Source organism: Myotis brandtii, unplaced genomic scaffold, assembly GCF_000412655.1.
Source record: "Myotis brandtii unplaced genomic scaffold, ASM41265v1 scaffold803, whole genome shotgun sequence".
Classification (NCBI taxonomy): domain Eukaryota; kingdom Metazoa; phylum Chordata; class Mammalia; order Chiroptera; family Vespertilionidae; genus Myotis; species Myotis brandtii.
In genome coordinates this window covers 220857-243081 of record NW_005371234.1, presented here as the reverse complement: position 1 = coordinate 243081, position 22225 = coordinate 220857, and the positions used below count along the sequence as shown (strand labels likewise).

Genomic DNA, 22225 nt, shown 5'->3' with positions numbered 1-22225 from the left:
AGGAGGAGGAGGAGGAGGAGGAGGAGAAGGAACAGGGTTCTTTTTGGTACCAGGGGAGAAAGACATCCTGGGAAGAGGTAGTTGTCAGGGATGATGCTCTGAGCAGGAGAAAATGTCTTCTACAGTGACAAGGTCACTTCCACCTGAGGGTCATTGTGGCGGGCTCCTGGGCTCTGGGGGGCCTGGGGTCTGTAGAGCACACTTGGGGCAAGGTTCTGTGGGCCCCAGCCCTCTCATCTGTTGCTTAGTGTGAGCTGTAGCAGAGAAGGAGGGGCCTCTGGCTGCTGGATCCCAGGCCACCGTGTCCTCCCCTCAGTCTTGATCACAGCCACCCTGAGTCCGGGCTTGGCCCTTCACTAAGGTACAGCCTTGGAGGAGCTGTGTTGCAAAGTGGTCCCCCACCCCCAGCTGTCCCCCCACTTGGTTCCTGGGCTGAAGTTGGCTTCACCTCCTTCTGTGCCTTTGGGGACAGCCCTGCCCGCCCCTCCCCACGGAGGCCTCAGGAGGCCGGTGGGCAGGAGTCTGGGCCCCTGGGTCCTGAATGTGCTATGTCCCTGTCTGGGGCCTGCAGCCTCCAGTTCCAGGGGCAGGAGCCGGCTGGGGATAGGTGAGGAGGGCGGCTGCCCAGGGAACTCTGGCCTCTGGTGGGTGATGCAGAGAGAGTCACTGGCAAGTTCCTGGGAGGGGGTTGAGGGCCTGCCCCACTGCCTCCTCCTGCTTCCCACCTGCCTCCTGAGACTTCTTGCCATCATCTGGGCCCCCAAGACCAGAGCACAACCCCTGGAGTTTCCCGGGCCAGTCGGATCTAGGTTAGGGGGCACACAAAGCACACATGAAAGCTTCCCTTGGGAAAAAGAAAACAGTCTCCATCAGAAAAGGTTATGGGCAACACAGAGTTGAAAAGGAAAAATCTACACTAATAAAAGAGAAACATGCAAATTGGTGTCACTCCACTACACCCACCAGCCAATCAGAGCAACTATGCAAATTAACCCAACAAAGATGGTGGTTAATTTGCATATGCAGGCACAGAGTGAAGACTGAAGACTGAAGAGGCTTGGCTTCTCCACTGCAGCCAGATCAAAGGCTTGGGTCCTGGGGACCGGAGGAAAACTGGTGCTAGCAGCCAGGAGAAGGAAGGCCTATTGCACGATTCTTCATGCAACAGGCTTCTAGTATAAAATAAATTACCTTTCAAATACTCCCATTTGCATATATATATATTCCACTATGGTCCTCATTTTCCTTTTTAAATATTGGTCGTCCTGGGAGCCTGTGGACTCTTGGCTGTCCCCATCCTCAAAATGGATACTTGTTGCACCTTAAGGAAGACAAATACTCCTGTCCTCCCCCTGACAGTTCCTGTGGGTCCCCAGTGACTGCTTCATGGTGCCCTGCCCCTTGATCAAGGGGCCTCCACCTGTCCTCATTAGTGTGGCCTGACCAAGGTGAGTCTCATCTCAGCTCATGGTGGGGACACTGAGCTGGGACACACCATGTGTGGTGCCCTAGTTAAGACAGAATTGGGTGACACCTGCCAAAACCCACCTTAGGGCGGTAAGATGGGGCTTCTGCGGGGTTGGCTGGGGAAAGTGTCCCCTATCCAGGTTGGGGTGCATGTGCACCTGGCTGCAGGACAGCTCAGGAGGCACCTGGAGGTAGAAGGCAGAGGCCCTGCCTGATCTGGGCCTGGGCTGTCCCCAGCCGGGGGCTCGTGGGTGGGAGTGGGCAGTGCTGAGCAGCTGGGGCTCCAACATCTCTAGAGGCAGGCAGGGGAGAAACAAGGCCTGGCCAGAGTGATCCCTTCTTCAGTGTCAGGGCCCCTGAGCAGCCATCACGTGGCCCTGCCCACACTGGCTTCCCAAGCACTGCTGGGCCTGCAGACATCTGAGAACCTGAGCCCTTGTGACCTGTCCCTTCCTCACCCTCCCACAGCAACAGGCCCAGGAGACGCAGACCTGGGTCCCTGTTACCCTTCCTTCCCTGAAAGGCCTGGGGCCTGGGCTCGGTTCACAGCTGAGGCCAGTGGTACAGTCCATTTGGTCTACAAGCCCCTAGTGGTGCAAAGAACTCAGTGTCGGGGGAGGGCTCTGCACAGTGGGGCATTAGCTCATTTCTCAGCTGCAGGAGCGTAGCCCGCAGCTCACAGGTCTCACCCCCACGCCCAGGACCCCCTCACCTGGTTCTGGGCAGCCCAGCTTTGCTATAGCACGTGGTAGTAGGCCATCTTTTTCATGGCCTGCTCCGTGAGGACGCTGGCCACGGTGCTGCCATCCACACCCGGGTATGCATAGTCATTCTCTTCCAAGTCCTCCATCTCCTGCTGGCTATCAAGCTCTGAGGGGTTGGTGCCCATCAGCTCCATCATGGGGTCTTGACTGTCTAGGCCAATATCCATGATGCTGTGCTTGACCATCATGGCTGGATCAGGTTGCCCTTGAGGTTAAACTTGCTGGAGCAGTAGGGACACTGGAAGGGCTTGCTGCCCGCGTGCAGGTGCATGTGGCCCTTGAGGGCCAAGATTTTAGGGAAACCTTCCCTCTCTGGGTCTGTTGGCTGAGCCTGTCCATGTGCTCCCTGACCCTTGGGGCAGCCTCTGTCCTCTGCCTGGGGGACTTGCTTGTGGTCCCCCTGCCTTCCCCATGGTGGTACAAGGCAGGGATGGGGAGCTGCACAAGGTCCCTGAGAGAGTAGGTGCTCCTAGCCCCCTAGAAGGAGCCTGTGGGACAAAGGGGACACATGGTAGGAGCCCAGATGGATCTGTGATGTGGAAATCAGGCTCCTTTCCCATCTCCTTCATCAAAGCTAAGTTCCTATGTTAATTTAATGTTGACTGTGTGTTCCAATTTAGCCCCCTGGAGGGCGTAAGGTGACCTGCGGCTGCATCAGGGATGCTGACCAGGCTCCAGAACAGGGGTCCTCAAACTACGGCCCGGAAGCCACATGCGGCCCGCCGAAAACATTTATCCGGCCCGCCGGGTGTTTTTGCCGCCGTTGCCTGTTGCTTAGCAGCCGACTAGTTTTTTTTTTTTAACTATAGTCCGGCCCTCCAACAGTCTGAGGGACAGTGAACTGGCCCCCTGTTTAAAAAGTTTGAGGACCCCTGCTCCAGAGGGTGGGAGCTGACCCTGAGCCCTGGGCAGGGGTGGGCTCTGACCTCCAGGATGAGTGGCCAGTCACTGTGGGTCCCAGGCTGCCTGACTTCACCCAGGACAGGGTGAGCACAGGGAGAGGGTGGTGGTTGTCCAGAGGACTCCGGATCCAGTGTCAGGAGAACTACCCACCCAGGAGGAGCTCGCTGTCCCTGAGGTTTTAAGGAAGGGCCTGGTGAGGGCGCCTGTGGGGCTTCCAGGAGAGGGTGCTTGCCTGGGGCTCTGATGCCCAGGATGCCCTGTGTGTCCCCATCACAGCACTGGGCACTGCATCCAAGTCACCTGTGTCCCTGACTGTCATCTGCTCTAGGCCTCCCCACGGGCCCAGGATCTGGAGCAGCTCCATGTGGAGACTCAGTAGGGGACCCTGAGGGTCCCTCTCTTAGGGGAGATGAGGCCCCCCTCAACCCTCAGCCCCTCTTAGGTGGAAGCACCCCAGATCTTGGATTCTCCTGACCCATCCTGCATGGGAAGTTCCCCAGGACATCATGGGCTGGTGAGATGTTTTCAGAGACACAGTCAGGTGACCCCACAGATCAGGGCCTTGGGGCACAGGGATTTGCCCCCTGACTTCCTTTGAAGTAAAGGTGGGCTCCTTCCTCCTGCGTTAGTAACTCCACCTGGGTCCAGAGTCCAGAGTCTGTGCCAGGTCAGGTGTCACTGAGAAGAGGAAGGACACAGGCTGTTACCAAGACCCGCCCTAGGGAGATGTCACTCACCAGGTAGAGGTGGGGAGGGCTGTGATTTTGGAGGAATGAATGGGGGTCTGACCCCTCACTGTTAGGAGACCCCTGCCCTCCCTTTTTGGGACAAACAAGGGCACTTGCTGGCCTCCTCCAATGCTGACACTAGGCCCTGGTCTCCAGTGAACATGCTCTGACCGCAGATGTCACAGGTGGTAGGATAAGCGGGCAGGTGCCAGGCTTTGATTGTGTGGTTTCCATCATTTACTTAATGGTGTCTGTGAAGCAATGTGAGGGTGCAGACAGGCAGAGCTGGGTATCGATCTGTCTTCTGTCTCATCCTCACTGCCATTGTCGCTGGAGTGAGGTTTCTGTTCAGAGTCCCTGCTTGGGCACAAGGACTGGACCTTCCCATCTGTCATTAGGGGTTACCTTAGATGCCAGCGCCCTGTCTCTACCTCCAGCTCTCACTGCAGGTTCCCTCCTCCTCAGACTCCTGATTCCCTCCTTGCTCAGCACGGCCTCTGTGGCACAAGGTCCAGGCAATCAAAGTGCCAAGTGACCAAATCACAGGCCTCAGTAATCCTCCGCACGTCGGAGGCAGGTGCTGGATCAGGGTTGCCTCATGGGAAAGGCTTCCAGGTCTGAGTAACCACCACCTGTGGGGACTGGTAGGTTCTATCCTGGTGGGTGACATGTGGCCTCAGGTTGCACCAGGGAGTACCCAGGAGCTGTCCTGAGAATTGAGAGCCCTGTGGGTGCTTTCATGCAGTGATTAGGTTTCCAGAGCTTCCCGCTGTCTGTGGACAGGCCTGAAGGCCCTGATTGAACCATAAAGAGGGGCTGGAAGCTTCCAGCCTCAGGCCAGACCCACCAATCAGTGCTGGTGGATGCAGGGACATCAGGGCTCAGGGACAGCACACAGGGCACACACCTCTGTCTTAAGGGCCAGGGGAGCTTAGCAGTTACCTCATCCTTCTGCTGGTGGGAGGTGCTGGGATCTGGGTGAGTGCCCAGAAGCCTCCTCTACTTTTGCTTTACAGATTTAAAGTGATAAAGGGTAAAAATTCCTACTGACAAACAAAATAGGTGCAGAGGCATGGATACATGGACCAGGTCTCAGAGGGGAGGGAGTGGAGGCAATAGGAAGAGATTAATCAAAAACCACATATGCATAGCCCATGGACACAGGCAATAATGGGGTGAAGACCTGCGGAGGGGTGGGGGCCGGTGGAAGGAGAGAAAGGGTGAAGAGGGGGACATCTGTATTCCTGCAACAATGAAAATTGTTTTTAAAAAAAATGTAACTAGCCTCTTGATAGAAGGGACTCTTACATCATTGTAAAATGAAAACATGCACTGGAATATTCTTTAGAGGAAAGCCAATAACCACTTTTAATTTATCAGTAACTGTGATGCAGATTTAATTTTTCTAGTTCATTATTGATAACACTTTTTGTAGTTTAGCTCTTAGGAAATGGTGAAAGCCGCCCATGATCCATGTTTTAGTTCAAGAATGTGGACTTTATGTGGACTCTATGTGATTTTAAGCGTTCATATAGGTCACCTTCTGTGAACACTAATGCCATTTGCCTCTGTCCATTTGTTACTCATCCCTGTGCAGAGAGATTCACATTTTGCCTGGAAAGCATCTGACCACCATTATAAAGAAAGTTTCCAGATGCTTCTGGTTGGTGATGATGGTGCTGAAGGTGGAGGTTAGTTCAGGGTGGGCCAAGGTAACAGTTTTTGAGAACTTTTCCCTCAAAATGACCTGCAGATGGTACCTGTCACATGTTGGGATGGAGGAAGGACAGAAATAGAGGTCTGTAATTTAGGTATCACACCCAAGATTGGACAACAGATTCTTCACAGAGTCTGAGAGGTGGCGGGAGGAGTGGTGAGGACACTACAAAGACACCACCCAACCCCCTTAATGACGGAACATTATAGGTTCTGTAGTTAAGAGAGGGGCCCAGGGATTGGGACAGGGGTTGTCAACTCACAGGTGCTGAGAATGTGACTTGACACTGTCCATTTTGGGGGCATAAATTCATTTTGAAGTTATGATGTCACAGTGTATGATTCTGAAAATATTGACAAACTCCTATGATATAGATTTCCTCTTAATAAGACCTTTCTTCCTAAGGATAGAAATGACTGTGTTTACTGCTAAGATGCATGAGATGGTATGAACATCAGAGTAAGCTGTCTAATGGCATGGCATATAGATTGGTTATGATGTGTTTTCTCTTCCCAGTGTCTACAGAATTTTCCTCACCCGACTTTGCAGTAGAACCCACTGGTGTCATTCTGATTTGTGTGCACACCCTTTCACAACCCAGTTTCCAGACGGCGAGCTAAAGTAGTCATCAGTCATCACCTCTAACTATGCCTCCTTCTGAACCTGAATGTGCCCTCTGTCCAACTTCAGCCCCAATCTCACAACTCTGCTGCCCCCTTCTCTCCTCTTCTAGCAGGAACAAACCACTAGAGGGCACCCACGCTCTTCTTTGAGCTCCAGGGGACCTTTTCCATCACCTGAGACAAATAAAATGCAAGTGTTTTTACTGCAACAGCCCCCACCCTTCAAATACTCTTTAGATTTGTTCCGGGTGTAGCTCCTGCTTCAAACATCAGGATCCCCACGGGAGCCCCTCACATTGGGGTGTGGCAGCATGGACTGGGGACATGGAACCATCCCCAGGGCCTAAGTCATTGTAGAGAGAGATGGTTCAGGGGCAATGGGTAATATAGGATAGACACCCAGGGCCCAGATGTTCCTGTACGAGGAGTGGTCACAGGGGACAATGGTCATGAGCCTGTGGCTCTGAAGGCCCTGCCACTTAGCATCTGTGCACATGGGCCTTGTCTGGGCTACTGTGAAATATTTCAGACTGGGCCTTCCTCAATGGGTGGTGGGTCCTCCTGGGTATTTTAAGAACCTTCCTATTGAAGAATGAGGGGAGATGTGTTATTGGCCTTAGAGAGTCACATTTTCCACAAGAGCTGGAAAGCATCTGACCACCATTAAAAAGAAAGTGTCCAAATGCTGTTGGTTGATGATGATGGCAGTCAAGGTGGAGGTCTGCTCAGGGTGGGCGAGGGAGTTTCTCTCAGCACCTGAGGAAGCAGTTGCTGTCGGGCTTCGCCATCAACTTCAGATCAGGACCCCGGAGGTGGGAGGGTGAGGACCTCCCTGCCCCCCTGAACTCTCAGGACACCATCATGGGCTGTCTGTGGGAACTCAGCCTCCCCTGCTCCTCCCTGCAGTTCAGGAAAGGGACCCAGAACCCCTTCATGTAGAGTGGACCATGAAGGTGCACAGATGAGGGAGGGCAGGTGGACGGGAGGAGAGAGCCTTATTCCTGGAAGTGGGAGCTGTGAGATGAGGGCCAGCAGGAGGCACACAGCCTGCTTCGTGGCTGCAGCTGAGTCAGTGAGCCAGAGCATTTCCTCTGCAGAATCCAGCCTTTTCCCTGCGAACATTCCATTACCTCCCCTTCAGTGCTCCCAGCTGAGGCCTCAGTCCTTCCCCCCTCAGTCCTACATCAACTCTTTGTCCCCCTCACCCTCGGGCAGACATGTTGCCCTACTGCCCAATACCCCCAGGGTTGCTGAATGGTCATTGCTGCCCCTGACCCCACCAGTGTTGAGGTGCAGTCCTGCCTTCCTGGTCAGCTGTTGGACCAGGCTCTCAGGCTCCATGTCCTGATTACCATCACCTGCCAGGAGGTGGCAGCAGCTGAACAAAGGAGAGATACAGGGACAATTGTTATCACCCTGTGTGTCTGCAAGTGGACATATGGGGGAGGGTGCAGGGGAGAGACACCAAGGAAATGACAGAATTTCCTGCTAATTTAGATGCTGGTAGTGTCTGCTGTGGGAATTTAACAGAGAGTTCATGGATATTTTCTCGGAGATAGATAAGAAGGTAGTTGTATCTCAATATTTGGGTCCTCTCTCTCTGTTTCTTGATGAGTATGGCCAATGATTTATCAATTTTGTTTATCCTTTCAAAGAACCAGCTCTGCGTTTCATTGATACTTTGTATTGTGTTTTAGACTCTTTTGTAGTTATTTCTGCTCTGCTGTTTATTATTTCCTTCCTTCTACTTACTCTGGTCTTTTCTTGTTGTTCTCTTTCTAGTCTTTGAAGTTGTAGGGTTAGTTTATTGCTGGTTTTTCTTGTTTTTTTGAGGTATGCCTGTAGTGATATGAACTTCCTCTCAGGACTGCTATTGCTGTGTCCCAGAGATTTTGGGTTGTTGTGTGTTCATTTTTATTTGTTTCCAGGAAGTTTTTGATTTCTTTCTTGATCTCATTGGTAACCCATTTATGGTTTAATAACATGCTATTTAGCTTCCAGGTGTTTAAATGTTGTTGGGTGTTTTTACTGTAGTTGATTTATAATTTCATTGCACTGTGATCTGAGAAGATGCTTGGTATGATTTCAATCTTCTTAAACTTGTAGAGACTTGTTTAGTGTCCTAACATGTGGTCTATCTTTGTGAATGTTCCACGTGCACTTGAGAAGAATGTATATTCTGCTTCGTTGGGGTAAAATGTTCTATCAATGTCTGTTAAATCCATCTGATCCAGCGTGTCCTTTAGAGTCTGTGTTTCCTTGTTAAGTTTTTGTCTGGAAGATCTGTCCAGTGAAGTCAGAGGGATGTTAAAGTCCTCTACTATGACTTTATTATTGTCAATCTCTCTGTTAAAGTCCTCTGAAAGATTTTTTAAAATATATTTTGATGCACCTATATTGGGTGCATATATGTTTACCAGGGTTATATACTCTTGTTGGATTGATCTTTTTAGTATTATGTAGTGACCTTTGTTGTCTCTTGAGTTGGCCTTCATTTTGAAGTCTATTTTGTCAGATATGAGTATTGTTCCTCCAGCTTTCTTTTCTTTTCCATTTGCATGGAAAAAAATTTTTCCATCCCTTCACTTTCATCCTGTGTATGTCTTTTGTTTTGAGGTGAGTCTCTTGTAGACAGCATATAGTTGGGTCATATTTTTGTATCCATTCAGCTACCTTATGCCTTTTGATTGGAGTATTTAATCCAGTGGTTCTCAACCTTCCTAATGCCTCGACCCTTTAATACAGTTCCTCATGTTGTGGTGATCCCCAATTTCATTGTTACAAATTGAACATAATTAAAGCATAGTGATTAATCACAAAAACAATATGTAATTATATATGTGTTTTCTGATGGTTCTTAGGCGACCCCTGTGAAAGGGTTGTTCGACCCCAAAAGGGGTCGCGATCCAGAGGTTGAGAACCGCTGATTTAATGCTTTTACATATATGGTTATTATTGAGAAGTACTTATTTATAGCCATTTTATTTCTGTATGGCTATGTTTCTCTGTTTCTTCTTCTCAGCAATCCCTTACAGCATTTTATTTTTATCTCAAGAGAAACTATTTTAAATATAAAAATGTTATATGCAATGAACATCAATTACTCAAGAAGAAAGATCTTCCATATAATATTACATGCAATTAACAATACTTCAAGAAAATAGAATTTTAAGTATAAAAATATTATCATAACTGTATAACAGTATGATATCACAAGCATTGTAGAAAATATTAAAAATCTGCCAATAACAGGATTACTACTATTATATTCGAAAATATTTTTTTTCTTCAGTGTCTATTTTTGTTCATCAGTTTATGTTGTTCATTATATTCCACAAATGAGTGAGATCATGTGATGTTTATCTTTCTCCCACTGGCTTATTTCACTTAGCATGATGCTCAGAGTTGGTTCTCTGGTGCAGGCCACATCCACAGGGTCTGGGGTCTCAGGTCCTGGAGGAACTAAGAAGCCATGTCTGCTCTGGGGATGATCCGGCAGTACACCTCTGTGTTTGGGTTGAGTAATTCCTGTCAAAGAAAGAAGAGATCTCTGAGCCCTGCAGCCTCCTCAGAATAAGTGCTGTGGGGCTCTATGGGGGCTGACTGTGCTGGGGTGTCTGTCCCCAGGCACCTCCCTCCCCCCACCGTCTGTTTTAACTTTTCGCTGCCCTTTCCTGAGCCTGGAAGCACAGCCAGGGCTGGGATGGGGGCAGGTCCTGTGACCTCTCGGACCTGCAGGACAGAATGTTCATAACCCAAACTCACCTCATAGATGGGGCCTGCTGTCCTGGGGCCGGGTAGGGGGCCCTGTGCAAGGGTAGAGAGGGCATCAGAGGATGGGGAGGGAGAAACTGTCACTCTGCCTCCTGAGCAGCTGTCTTAACACCTGTAGCCCTGCACCCCAATTTCAGCCCACACTGCACCCCCTCACCCTTGTTAGTCTGGGACCCCTGACTGGTGCTCCCAGTACCCATTCTGCTCCATGCTGGACTCCAGGGTTCCCCTCAGACCCCGGCCCTGCCCTGTCCATCCCTGATATGAGGGCCCTCTAGGCCAGGGCAGGGCTCCCCTTGTGCTGGCTGTTTTGGGGAAGGAGTCTGTGCTGTGTTTGGAGGTTGGAGGGTGCCTGTGCCCTGAGCGTGGGTCACTGAGGCCCTGGGTGAGGGAACAGGGAGGGGATGGACTTACCGGGAAGGCAGAGGTTCCAGAGGGACCCTGGCCTGGGAGCAGAGACAGCAGGCGTTAGCACCCGGGGGGAGGAAGCTTTGGCCTTTTCTCCCAGGAGGGCATGGTTCTTTAGCTCCCAAGAGCCAGGGGTGAAAAAGCATTTCCCTAGGGTGAGACCCTCTGGCCATTTTAGGGTCCAGTGAGGGGAGAGGTGGTGACACATGACACTGTCTACAGATCAGGTTGACTGGCAAGGCAGGGTCCCCTGTGCAGAGTGGTGATGAGAATCCCCTTGAAGCCTAGGGAAAGGTCAGAGGCTGAGGGACCAGGCCAGGGGTGGACACTGTGGGGCAGGCCCGGGGGTTCCAGGATGAACAGACACTCACCAGGGGTGGCTGCTTGAGGTGGGTGCTCTCGGAGGCCATGAGGGTCACTGGCCCTGGGAAAGGTCAGACTTACTTGTGAGGGGTGCAGGGGAGCTTTGGTGTCACAACAGGGGGCAAGGAGGGTCTCCTTTCCCAGCAGAGGGTGGAGGCCTCTCTCCACTGTTTAGGGGGGATGGGCCCAGGAGAGGGGAACTGACGCAAGGTCTTAAGGACCCACGCTGACCTGGGCCCACAGGGAAAGGACCCTCAGGCAGATGGGGGTCTGGGAGGAGTTACCAGGTAAAGGGCTGAGGACCCAGGACAGGAATCCACTCTGAGAGTCTGACTTAGTGGAAAAGTCAAGGCCCCAGGGGTCAGCAGTGCCAGCCTCTCTTGTAGCATCTGGATGAGTGTGGTGCCTGCTGTGGCCAGACCCACCCTCAGGCCTACAGAGCTACACTGTGACAGTGGGCTGTCCTATCTCCATCCACCTGAACTAGAGGTCAAAAGGATACCACAGGTTCCACTGCCCTCCCATCTCACACATCAGGATTGTGGTTAATAAACTGGCTTCATGGGGATATTTGACCCAACCCACTCTGTCCAGGCTCTTCCACCCTCATCTGTGTGGCCTTGGCCAGGATGACTTTCAGACCCTGAGGCAGCCCATCCCCTCACCTGGGAGGGTGGACTTAGGTTAGCAACAGGAGGTGCCTTACTGAGCACTTACTACCTGCTGTCACCCCTGCAGGTGTGTGGGGGGAACCAGGACAATCCTGAGGGCACAGTTCCTTAATCGTGCCTCATTTATAGGTGAGGAAGCTGTTGAGGAAACCACCCTGGTCTGCAGCTGGTGAGGGAGGAGCTGCATGGAGGGAGTTAGGGGCATCCATGGGGAAGCTGGAGGCCACAAGGAGCCGGCCCATAACCCTCTGAGGACAGGGGTCTTTGTCCTCATGGATTGGGCACCGCTGGGGGTCAGCCTGGGTCAAGGGGTAGGATTAGGGTGAGGGTGAAGAAAATGCCATGGTACCTCCTAGTCCTCCTGAGATAGAGGAAATAGCCCAGGGAGGCCCCCAGAGCCATCACGACGAGGACCCCGATCACGCTGCCAAGGATGGTCCCCACAGAGTAGCCCATGTCATTTTGTTCTGCTGAAAGGAGAAGGGAGACAGGGAGGGGTGAAGGCCCAAGTCCATTCAGGGGAAACCGGAGGGGCCTTGCAGGGGGAGGCCTGGTGAGGGAGGAAGGAACTGCCACCTAGTCTGTGCTGTTTGGAGTGTCAGTCCTCCTGACACCCCACTTCTGGTGGTTGCATCATTCTCTGTTTTGCACATTTGAAACCTTCCATTGGCTGTATCTTTGCATGTACTCTCACACCCACCATTCCCATGTCCTGGTAATTCTCCTCTTAACTCCTATTTCCCTCACATATTCTGTCTCTTACCCCTGTTTCTTCTTTTCCATCACTATGGACAGTTTTAGTGGGCATGTTACCTGTCAACTCACAGCTGATGAGTAATAAGAATGTGCTGAGTGTTTTCAATGGTCCAGTAGGGTGGGAAATACTCTACTTTCATGTCATCTGATCCTTCCACCCCCACCAGGGACAGGGGTGTTACCCCCATGAGCACAAACAGAATCAGGGATGGGAGGTGCTTAATAAATTGCTGGAGTCACAGAACTGGTGAGTGATAAATGACATTTTCACCAAGTTCTGCTTGACTTCACAGCTACTGACAACAGCGTTTATAAAAATAACAATAATAATTGGTGCACTGACTGAGTCCTGACTGAGCAAGACCCTGTCTGAGGGCTTTATTCTCATTTAACCTCACAAGAAATATCCTAACAACGGTGTTTAGATCCAGCTGTTTTATTCCAGTTTAGAGATGAGGAAACTGAGGCTCAGGTGGGTGAGAGCCTTCCCCGGGGTCAGACAGCTTATACCCATAGAACCGAGACAATGATGAGATTAGTCTAATTCTGGGGTCCTTACACATGTGCTCTATAGACTCTGAAGGAGGCTCCCACCTCCTCAAGGCTTTCATCCATCTCACCCCCTGCCCGTGAAATATACAAATAGCAAGTAAGAGAGGTGGAGAGTCACTTACATTGCACATCCAACCTGAGGGGCTCACTTATGCTGGAACTGACGGGGTTGAAGACCTCACACTGATAACCCCCAGCGTCCTCCCTCCTGACGGGGTCTATGGTGAGGGTGCTGTTGCCCTGGGACAGCTTCATCCTGTCCGTGAGCAGGAGATTCTGGTTCTCAAAGAGCCACCGGATGGAGATCCCTCTGTCATTTGTGAGGCAGGTCAGGACCACGGCGTCCTTGTGCTCTGTGACTGTGGCATTGCTGGCTCGGATGGAGGGCTTCCCCACGGGCTCTGTGGAGAACAGAGGAGGTGACTGACTGAGAGTGGGCTCCTTCCTCAGAGATGTCAGCCAATCACAGGCCACAGCGATTTCTGTAAAGGTCACCAGAGGAGGGCTCTGACCTCTGCAGGGTGAGGATCTTTGTTCAGGTGACAGTCTGTAAGGAGAGGGCTATACCTCCCCTCTGCCCTTCAGATCACCTCAGGATGACCCCTGACCTCTCTCCCTGGTTATCTGAGGTATTAGCACCAGGAGCCTTATAGGGTGTGTTTAGCATCTTCATCACCAGGTGGCATTTTCCACCCATTGACTTTTGTGTGACTCTTTCCCCGACCTTTCTCTAATTTTCTAAATACTCACACTCCCTTTCTAGTATAGGGGCTATTCATAGAGATGGGAAGGCTTTTCCCTTTTGTTAAATAATTTATTAGAGAATATAGCCCAGCCAGTCTTCATGACCTTAGGCCCTGCAGAAGTTTCAATCTAAAGGATTTCTCAGTGTGAATAGGACTTTCACTTCCTGGCCTCGAATTGAATTTCAGGGAGAAGGAAGTCCCTAGAGAGAAGTAGTCAGTTTTAACATCAGGCTGGTACTCTTAGTGTCTTCAGTAAACTACACACCATGTGTTACTGCTCTTACTGTCCCATGAATCTACCTACTTGTCAAGTAAACACCACCATTCACTGCTCTCCATAGGAATGTCACATAGGCTCATGTCACACAGTGTTGTTCAGCTGGTGACTTCAGAGCCAGGACACAGCTCAGAGGAGTCTCCCCTGTTACTCACTTTCTCCCCATTTCCATGCAACCTGGTCTGATGGCGCCATGGTGTACATGGGTGACATGATTTCGAGAGTCAGAGGACAGGCCACCCATGCAGCTTCACCACGAACCCCTGTCCCACCACAGGCAGCACAGAGCAGCCAGTCACCAGGTGAGCCTGGAGCAGAGCAGGGAGCAGGGGTCTGTCTTGCTCACCCCTCTTCAGAGGTGGTTTCCTCCTTTAGTTTGGGGAAAAAGTGGTGAGCTTGTTCCAAGCCTTGTATGTTCCTTGTAGCACATGGAGCAGGTAACAGACAGGAGGTGACAGAAGGAAAGTGTTAGTGACAGAAGAAGCAGCTTGACCTTGAGGACCTTTGTTTTCCGCTCTGGGAAGCCCCTTTCATCCACCACTTGACTCTTTCTGGGGCTGAGAGAACCCCCTCCTCACTTTCCAAGGCTGGAACCCAGCTCTGCCATGAGAGATCAGAGAGCAAGGGAGGAGACTCTACAGAGATGTAGTGGGAGGGCTCAGGGGAAGACTGTGATTTGCTTGTGTCCATGGCCACAGGATGGGAGACAACACCCGCCAGGCTCTTTTGTGAAAACCAGACAGCCCTGCACCCCACAGCCGGGTCCAATGGTCCAATAGGCACTTACCATAGACTGTGATAGTCTTGATTATGGTCTTATGGACACCAGAGACAGAGTTATGGGCGAGGCAGGTATAGGATCCACTGTCATGTGCAGTGATGTTGGGGATAAAGAGCTCCTGTGTGGGGTGCTGGGAACTCCCATTGATAAGCCAAGAATACTGTGCAGGTGGGTTAGAGGCTGCCTGGCAGGAGAGGTTGAGGTTTGTCCCACGTAGGTAATGGGAGTCTGAGGGGGAAATGGTGGGGGCGTCCGGGCCATCTGGAGCAAAGAGAACACAGTCACACATGATGTAATCAGAGGGAAGGGGAAGGTCCTGGTCTGTGTAAGGGCCACACTCTCCCTCTGAAATGCATCACAGCCTTGTTTTAAAATGTCCCACCCATCGCTTCTTGGTCTTTTGGCTAAGATCAAGTGTAAAATGTCCCACCCATAGCCCCCTGTGTTCACTGAGCCTGAGTCTGAGACATTAACCTGTTTGTCCCATGAAAACTTGTTAACCCTGAGCCTTTCCAAACGGGAGTATCCTGTCCCCTCCTAGTCTTGGCTCAAGGCCGACCCTGGTCAGTTGTGCCTGGGACAGGAACTCATGTCCCCCCTGGGTATTCAAAGTGGGGGTCTGTGTACGTGGACCTGAGAAGGACGCATGTAGCCTGGCCTCCGGCAGTGTGGATTTGGGTGGGCAGCCTGGCCCAGGCAGGGACAGAAGTTACTCACAGACAACATTCAGGGTGAAGGGGTCACTGCGGCCGGCACTCACGGGGTTCCGGGTTTCACACTCATAGGGTCCCGTGTCATTCCTTGTGACAGGGAGTAAAGTGAGAGTCCTGTTGTCCTTGGACAGCTGCAGCCTGGCACTGACTGGGAGACTCTGACTGTTGATCAACCACAGGTAGGTGGTGTCCTGAGTTTGAGGTTCACACGTTAACACAACAGGGTCCTTGTGCTCCTCGGGGAGGGAGTTGTTGCTTGTGATGCTGGGTTTGGGTAACTCCGCTGTGCAGATAACAGAGAGAACATTGCCCATTGAGTCCTCCAAAGGCTTCTTCAATCAGAAATGGTGTCTCTCAGCCAACTTGAGTTCTTAAAGAAATAAGGCAGGTCTGCATCACAAGACAAACAAATGCATGAGGAGCTGAGCGCTCAGAGATTGCAATGCCCCCTGCTTTATGTCTGGGAGAAACAGCATAGACTTTCTCAGGTGTCAGACAACTATCAGGGATTGCTCACAGAGAGACGCAGGACTGGGAGTCAGAGACCACCCGGCACCTGTCCTGGCTCCTCACTGACCAGCTGAGTGTCTGGCTGATGTTGGTGTTTCACCTGGAATGTGCAGGAGTTGAGTTCCTTCCAGCAACACAGACCTATATTGCCGGGTTGAGATGTGTTTCCACTGAAGCCTGACATTCCACGGTTAACCTAGAGATGAGTAATGATGGGCCACCCATGGTCCTTAAACCCCGAGAGGACTGGGTAGTGAGGTCCTGAACTGGGTGTCTGAGCAGAAAAAATACACAGGAGACCAGAAGCAAGTCTGGCGGTGAGTTTAATACTCAGGCTGCAGGGCCACGAGGTGTGGCTGTCTGCCCAGGAGTTCACTGGTGACTGACATGAGACAGTGACCCTAGAAAGGATAGAGCAGAGTCCAGGAATGATATACAAAAGAGTGAGGGACGGCGGAAGCTGGATGGTGGTGGCAGCAGAGCCATGCTCTCTGTCCTTGGTCTGTAATGTGCTTTCTGGGACTGCAGAGGGCAGGGATCCTTCCTCAACACGCAGACAATAGCAGGTGCAAAAGAGGGGCTTGTGGAGGTGGGGGAGCATGAACTTGCTGAAAATATGGCCCTCATGGTCCATTTGTGTTTGGCAGTTATGAGATAGATTTTGAGTTAAACTGTGAAAAAATATGTGAAAATCACTCATGCCCCAAAGTTCTAATGCCAGATTTTGGAGGAATTTCTGTCTAGACATCACGAAGGTCATAGACCAAGTTCTGCTGTCCAACCCAGTCACACTGTGACCAAAGGGAGATGCCACAGTGGCTTTGGAATCAGGGACTCCCTGGGATAGAGAGAAGGTGAGTCTTGCAAAGAGAACTGAAGTGATCAGGGGGATGGGGAGGAGGAGGTGTGTCCAGGTGTCTCTGCTGTATAAAGGGAGGGATGACACCAAATTCATAGAAAAGACAGGTGTCATGTTAGTAAAGTTAGGGAGAAGGTCCCTCCATGTTTCTATGGACAGTCAGGCAGGTGGGGAGGAGCCCCCACACAGGCCTGTGGCATATGTTCTTCCTTGTCTTTCTAACTCAGGAAAAAACTGGAGTTTAGTAATATTCATTCAAATTGGGCAGCATCTGAGAGAAAAGAGAGTGGCTGGTGGATCTCACAGTCTGAAAGGACCCCACCCTGTGGTCAAGATATCATCACGAGGACACACGTGTGTGAAACAGGCAGTGAACCAGTCAGATGGTGCAGGGTCACCAGGCCCACCTTGGAAATGTCTCGGGAGACAGTGGGAGGAATGGGAGCCTCACACCAGGACAAGTGTGTGAGTCACCAGTCAGGGGTGAAGTGAGCCCGTGAGCTTTTGGGGACTGAGACCTGTCCTTTTGCCTTTGACGTCCTGGTTGAGTCATATAGAGAGAAGGTCAATGGTTTACATGCCCCTGTCATGTGCCTGTTCGTATTGTTGGCCTCAGAGGGGAAGGACCCCTGGATAGTGGCCCAGCAGCAGCTCTTTCTCCTGGTGACCTGGGAAACTAGCTCAGGATGGAGCCAAGGCTGCTGCTACTACTGATATCTGTGTCCTCTCCTATTGCCCGGGAGGATGGGCCTGGACACAGGTTTTAGCAAGACAATCTGCACAGTGGGGGAAGCAGAGCAGAGCAGTGAAGTGTGTCTGGAGTGAAGGAGGAGGCAGATAAAGGACATGGAAAGAGCAGATAGAGGCAGTGGGGGTTATGCGTGACTTCAAAGACCCCAGGGACCAAGAGCCCACAGCTGCCCCAGGGCAGGAGCAGTGCAGCCTGGAAAACCTTCCACAGTGGAACAGCCCCACAGTCACCAAGGGACAGGTGGTCACAGGCATGGACATAGTTCTCAGCACCTGTAGGGACAGGGAACAGGTGTGGCTAAAACCTTTTAGGACTCTGCATCCAGGTTCCAGTCTCTCTAGCGATTATGCATCATTCATTCATTCATTCATTCATTCTGTCATCATTCACCATCATTCCTTCTCTCCTTCATGAAAGAGCAAGTGAGTGCTGGTCTCTGAACTGGTAGCAAGTGTAGGGTGGAGAGTGAGAAGGCAAAGTCCTTTCCTTCATAGCCAGTGGGAGTGGCACCAACACATCAGGAAACAAATAAGTGGTTTCAAGTCCAGTGCAGGGAGGTGTAGATCCGTAACCTGAGGGGAAGGCCTGAATGTTATTGTAGGTAATTTGATTCTAGAGTGAAATTAATTCTCCATTTGCTTAATCACCAGACCAGAAAATCTACCTTGAGCTGGGGACTGCTAAGAAAAAGCACTTAACCAATGGCTGGTCTCAGGGTCCACAGACACCTATGACCCTCGTGGTGGAGGAGAGCATGGGGCTGTGGCTGTACAAGGACCTTGCTGTGTCTGTGGGAGCCTGATTCAGTGACTGTATCACACTGTGCCTCTGTTTCCCCTGAATAAAAACAGAAGAAATGGTAAATGGACTCTGGATTACCATGTTGTCTGTGAATTGACCTTAAAACATCCCTGAATACTTGACCTCAAGCCCAGTATAGAGGAGACACTGACTTAAATGGCCACTACCATTATTTGCCTCCATGAGGAGAATTCCTGGCCTGACCCCTGGTGGACAAGGAGCTGTCAGGAGCATCTTCTCTCCTCCGTTCCTTCCTGGAGACCTGACCTCCCTCTATAGTGTCCTAAGTCCCTCAGAAGAGTCAGCTAATGTTACAGGGTATTGTGTCTATCTGTGCTCTCCTGACACAGCCTTAGCTGAAGGACTAGGCTCTATCCCTGAAATGATGTGTCTCTTGGGGCTGAGCCCTGGCTGGTGAGCAGGAGTAGAGCCACTGCTCCCACCCAGCCTTTCCAGGAGGTCAAACCCAACCTGACACAGGCTCCCCAGGTTCCCTGAAGTCAGGAGCCCTGGGACAGGGGTCTGGGAGGGGTTCCCAGGCTGAGCTTCTTTGTGAGGTCCAGGGTCTCCTCAGACCAGGGTGTGACCAAGCTCTGCAGGGTTTTCTCAGTGTCATGATCATGGGGAGGGGCCAGGGACTGGACTGAGACTATGCTGAGTCTCGTTCTGTTGAGTCACTCCCATCAGACTTCTCTCTGTGGAGAATGTCTGCAGGGCTGTAATCTGTGAAGGGAACTCTAATCTTAGGAATTTAGTTTCCACTGTGTGTGTCCTGCACTAAATGCCCAAACCCAGCCTGGGAGATGATGCAGAGGAGGATGGAGACAGAGTCCAGGGCTGTCAGTCCTGTGTGTGAAGTAGAGTTCACCCCACCCAGTACCCAGAGGTCAGAGAGAAATCACTCACGGTATACACGGAGCTGTCCAGTTACAAGTTTGTTCTGTAAATCTTTCCCTGTGGCTAGTAGGATGTAGTATCCTGTGTCCTTCAGGGTGACATTCTGGAACAGGAGGGATCCATTGGGGTATATTTTCTCTCTACCACTGTATGCAGGCCCAAGGGTAGTTGTTTGAGTGTCTATTACATATGATATGATTCGACGGCTGGTGTCCACTATTTCCCCTTTGTACCAGGCATAGCCGAATAGATTCCCAGGCAGATTGTGGACACGGAGAAGCACATCCTTCCCTTCGGCAGCATTGGGCGGCACTGATTCAATAGTGAGCTGGGCAGTGGTGGGCAGGCTCCAGAAGGTTAAGAGTGAGGCTAGGAGGGAAGAGAAATTGATCAAGATTTGGAGCTATGTATTGGGAAGGAGAGATGATGCTTTGGGTCTTCAGCTGGTGTCTTCATCATTCAGCCTTGGTGTGTGTGTGTGTGTGTGTGTGTGTGTGTCTCCTGTGGTCATGTTCAGCAGTGTGGCCACCAATACATCAACACCTCTGCTCTTATTTCCTCTGTTTTGAATACTGTTACCCAGGTGTCTGCCCTCAGACCCCTGCTGACACTCAGAAGTGTCTTTGGGAGACCCCTTCCCTGACCACCTCCTCTAAAGACCTCTGTCTTCACTTTCTGACCAGTCCTTGGGCTGTTCCCTGCATGGCATTGTGGGGACCTGACATCACATCTAGATATTTCCTTGTCTGTCTCCTCCCCATATAACATGAACTTCACGGGGGCAGGGGCTTGTCTGATCTTGTTGCATCCACAGTGCCTGCAACTGGCTGTAAGTACCTGTGGGTGAATGAGTGAGTGCTGCAGGGTCCTGCACCTCCTGGGATGTATCTGCCCATTTCTGAGCTTGGTGGTAAGTACAATGTTTAGTGCCTCTGGTTAAATTTCCTATCTCCTCACATAAATTATTATTATCAAAAGTTTTCAGCATTCAGCTCTCAGTAATGAGTAAATTGGGAAATGAGCAACCATTGAGGTTTTTCTGTCCCTCACCACTTCCATATCATTTTCCTGTTACCTGGTCCCCTCCCCCATCCTACTCTGCTCCCCTGTCCTCTCCCTCAAGACCAAACAGAAGCCTGACACCTCCCCTTTGTTTTCTCTGAGAGCCCTGTGCTCCCTAGGAGTCCCCAGCTAGTCTGTGCCTCTCCTCCTCCCATCCACCACCAAGTAATTGCCCCTTTCACCTGCCAGCAGGAGCCCCTGCCTGAGGACAAGTCCACTGTAGGCAGGAGCTGAGGGGGACTGCATGGTGTCTGCTGTTCTGTCCCACCTTCTGTGGGAAGAGCTTGGAATCCAGAAATGCTCACAAGCACTGCTGTTCTGATGGGTGGGATGTGTTGTTCCTCCTCCCTGTGCACTGAGCTCCTTCCTGGGCCAAGATCACTTCACTGGTCACATGGGCCAGGGGCGGAGTCTGTCACCAGGTTCCTCCCTGCCCTCCCATTATTCCTGCATCCCCTTTTCTTTCCTCTACATTTGCATTCCCTGTAACTGCTGAGGCTTCTGCCTTCTTCCCCAGTGACTCCTCCCCATGTACACACACACACACACACACACACACACACACACACACACACACCTTGCTTGTGCAGTAGGCAGTTAGGCCTGAGCAGAGTAGGACAATAGGCCAGTAGGGAAGGTCACCAGAATGGAAATCCCCGGGTACCTAGCAATGTGCAAAACTGGACTGGGGACTTGCCCCCTTGGTAACCTTTCCACCCTGAGCATATCCTGGTTTTGCAGTTTAGGCCCTCTGACCTTTCATATCACTGGTCATGTGGTTCAGGCCCTCCCCTGACCTTTCCTCCCCTGGCATGTTCTTAGTCATGTGGGTTAAACGCCCTTAGAGGGGGAAGAAACCAAAGGACCTAAGAATAGCCCTTCAGCATTAAGCCCCCAGGACAATGAGCTTCTGACTGGCATCAAATACATCTAGGCTTCAGTTGTATTTCAGCTCCAGACCCAGAAAAGCAGCAAAATCGGATTAGTCTGGACATAGCTGACATCAGCATCTACTGCATTGACTAATGACCTTCGACCCAAAAGGACACACCAGGAAAGCTGATGAATATTTTATTGGAATCCTCCCCTGAGACTTCCAGACAACTACCCTCAAGAAGAAGGACCCAGTGTGGCTCTTTCTCTCTGGAACACATCGTGGCTGTCCCCACTCCTTCTTTCCTCAAGGCAGTTATATTTGTTCTTTGTCCTAAGCTCCAAGGGTCCTTCTTTTGTTTAGTAACTAGTTTCCTGAGCCTATTTCTTCTACAGCTCACTTCTTCTACCTCTGTGACTTTCTAAATAAACTCTCTCTTATAATTTGAGTTCTTGACTCTGAATTCTTCTCTTAGCTGAACTCAACAACAGAGGTTGCTGAACTGAGAACACATCTAACTCTGCAGGTTAACCCCTGATTCCATGCCACTGCTCACAATTGGACAAACAGAAGCTTGGGGTGTACGTATCCAGGCCGTCACCCACAGCTCTGTGTGGAGTTCACAGTAGCCTTCCCACCACCTTCTCTCATCCCCATTTGGCTCTTATCTTCAGAGCAGTAGCCTGGGGTTACATCAGGAATTCTTGTCACAGGGATGCCACCCCATTGTGTATGTATCATCTATGGAACTTTCTAAAGATTCAATGCCCAGGGGACATCTTAGAAATGTTGCTTCAGCCGCTGCCCAGCTGTAGTGGATCTCCAGCCAGAATGAGACCCCGTTATGTTGGATGGGGACTCCCCTCCCCATCTCCTGTGCATTGGGAGGGACTGCAGGTCCTGTTAAAAATGCAGATTCTAACTCATGTGGATGAAAGGGGCCACATGTTAACCTGACAAGCTCAGGGAAGGCCTGCATGGCGGTTTTGAAAACTCAGAGACCTAAAGTAATCACAAAAGATGGTCTGAAATTAAACTTTAACTAAAAACAGTTATGGTGGGTAGTTACATCCTAGGCCGGTATCTTCACTGACAAGGTCAACCATTACCTTAACTGAGCCTATCTGTCTTTTTGCATCTCTGATGACATATCCTTGAAATGTCAGAGTAACTTGTAACTTCCCTTTTCCCCCGACACCCTGGGGCACAACCTAATGTGCCTGGGCAC

At 51.0% G+C, this 22225-nt stretch overlaps 1 protein-coding gene across 5 annotated transcripts in view; it reads right to left on the bottom strand.

The window, feature by feature from the left end:
• LOC102239899 (carcinoembryonic antigen-related cell adhesion molecule 1) overlaps window positions 1-22225 on the bottom strand; it is a 76487-nt gene that overhangs the window by 17816 nt on the left and 36446 nt on the right. The window contains exons 1-10 of one of the 5 annotated variants that reach the window (XM_014531442.1): window positions 20306-20473; window positions 19071-19430; window positions 15248-15526; window positions 14537-14791; window positions 12849-13127; window positions 11768-11888; window positions 10756-10808; window positions 10391-10422; window positions 9968-10009; window positions 9526-9730 (exon numbers count right to left, since the gene is read on the bottom strand). In XM_014531442.1, coding sequence (XP_014386928.1) covers window positions 9665-9730; window positions 9968-10009; window positions 10391-10422; window positions 10756-10808; window positions 11768-11888; window positions 12849-13127; window positions 14537-14791; window positions 15248-15526; window positions 19071-19430; window positions 20306-20369 — 1551 coding nt within the window. In that variant the 5' untranslated portion in view covers window positions 20370-20473 and the 3' untranslated portion in view covers window positions 9526-9664. Of the gene's footprint in view, window positions 1-9440; window positions 9731-9967; window positions 10010-10390; window positions 10423-10755; window positions 10809-11767; window positions 11889-12848; window positions 13128-14536; window positions 14792-15247; window positions 15527-19070; window positions 19431-20305; window positions 20474-22225 lie in introns of those variants that run through there. The other 4 variants (XM_014531443.1, XM_014531444.1, XM_014531445.1 and 1 more) reach the window with 4 other exon arrangements.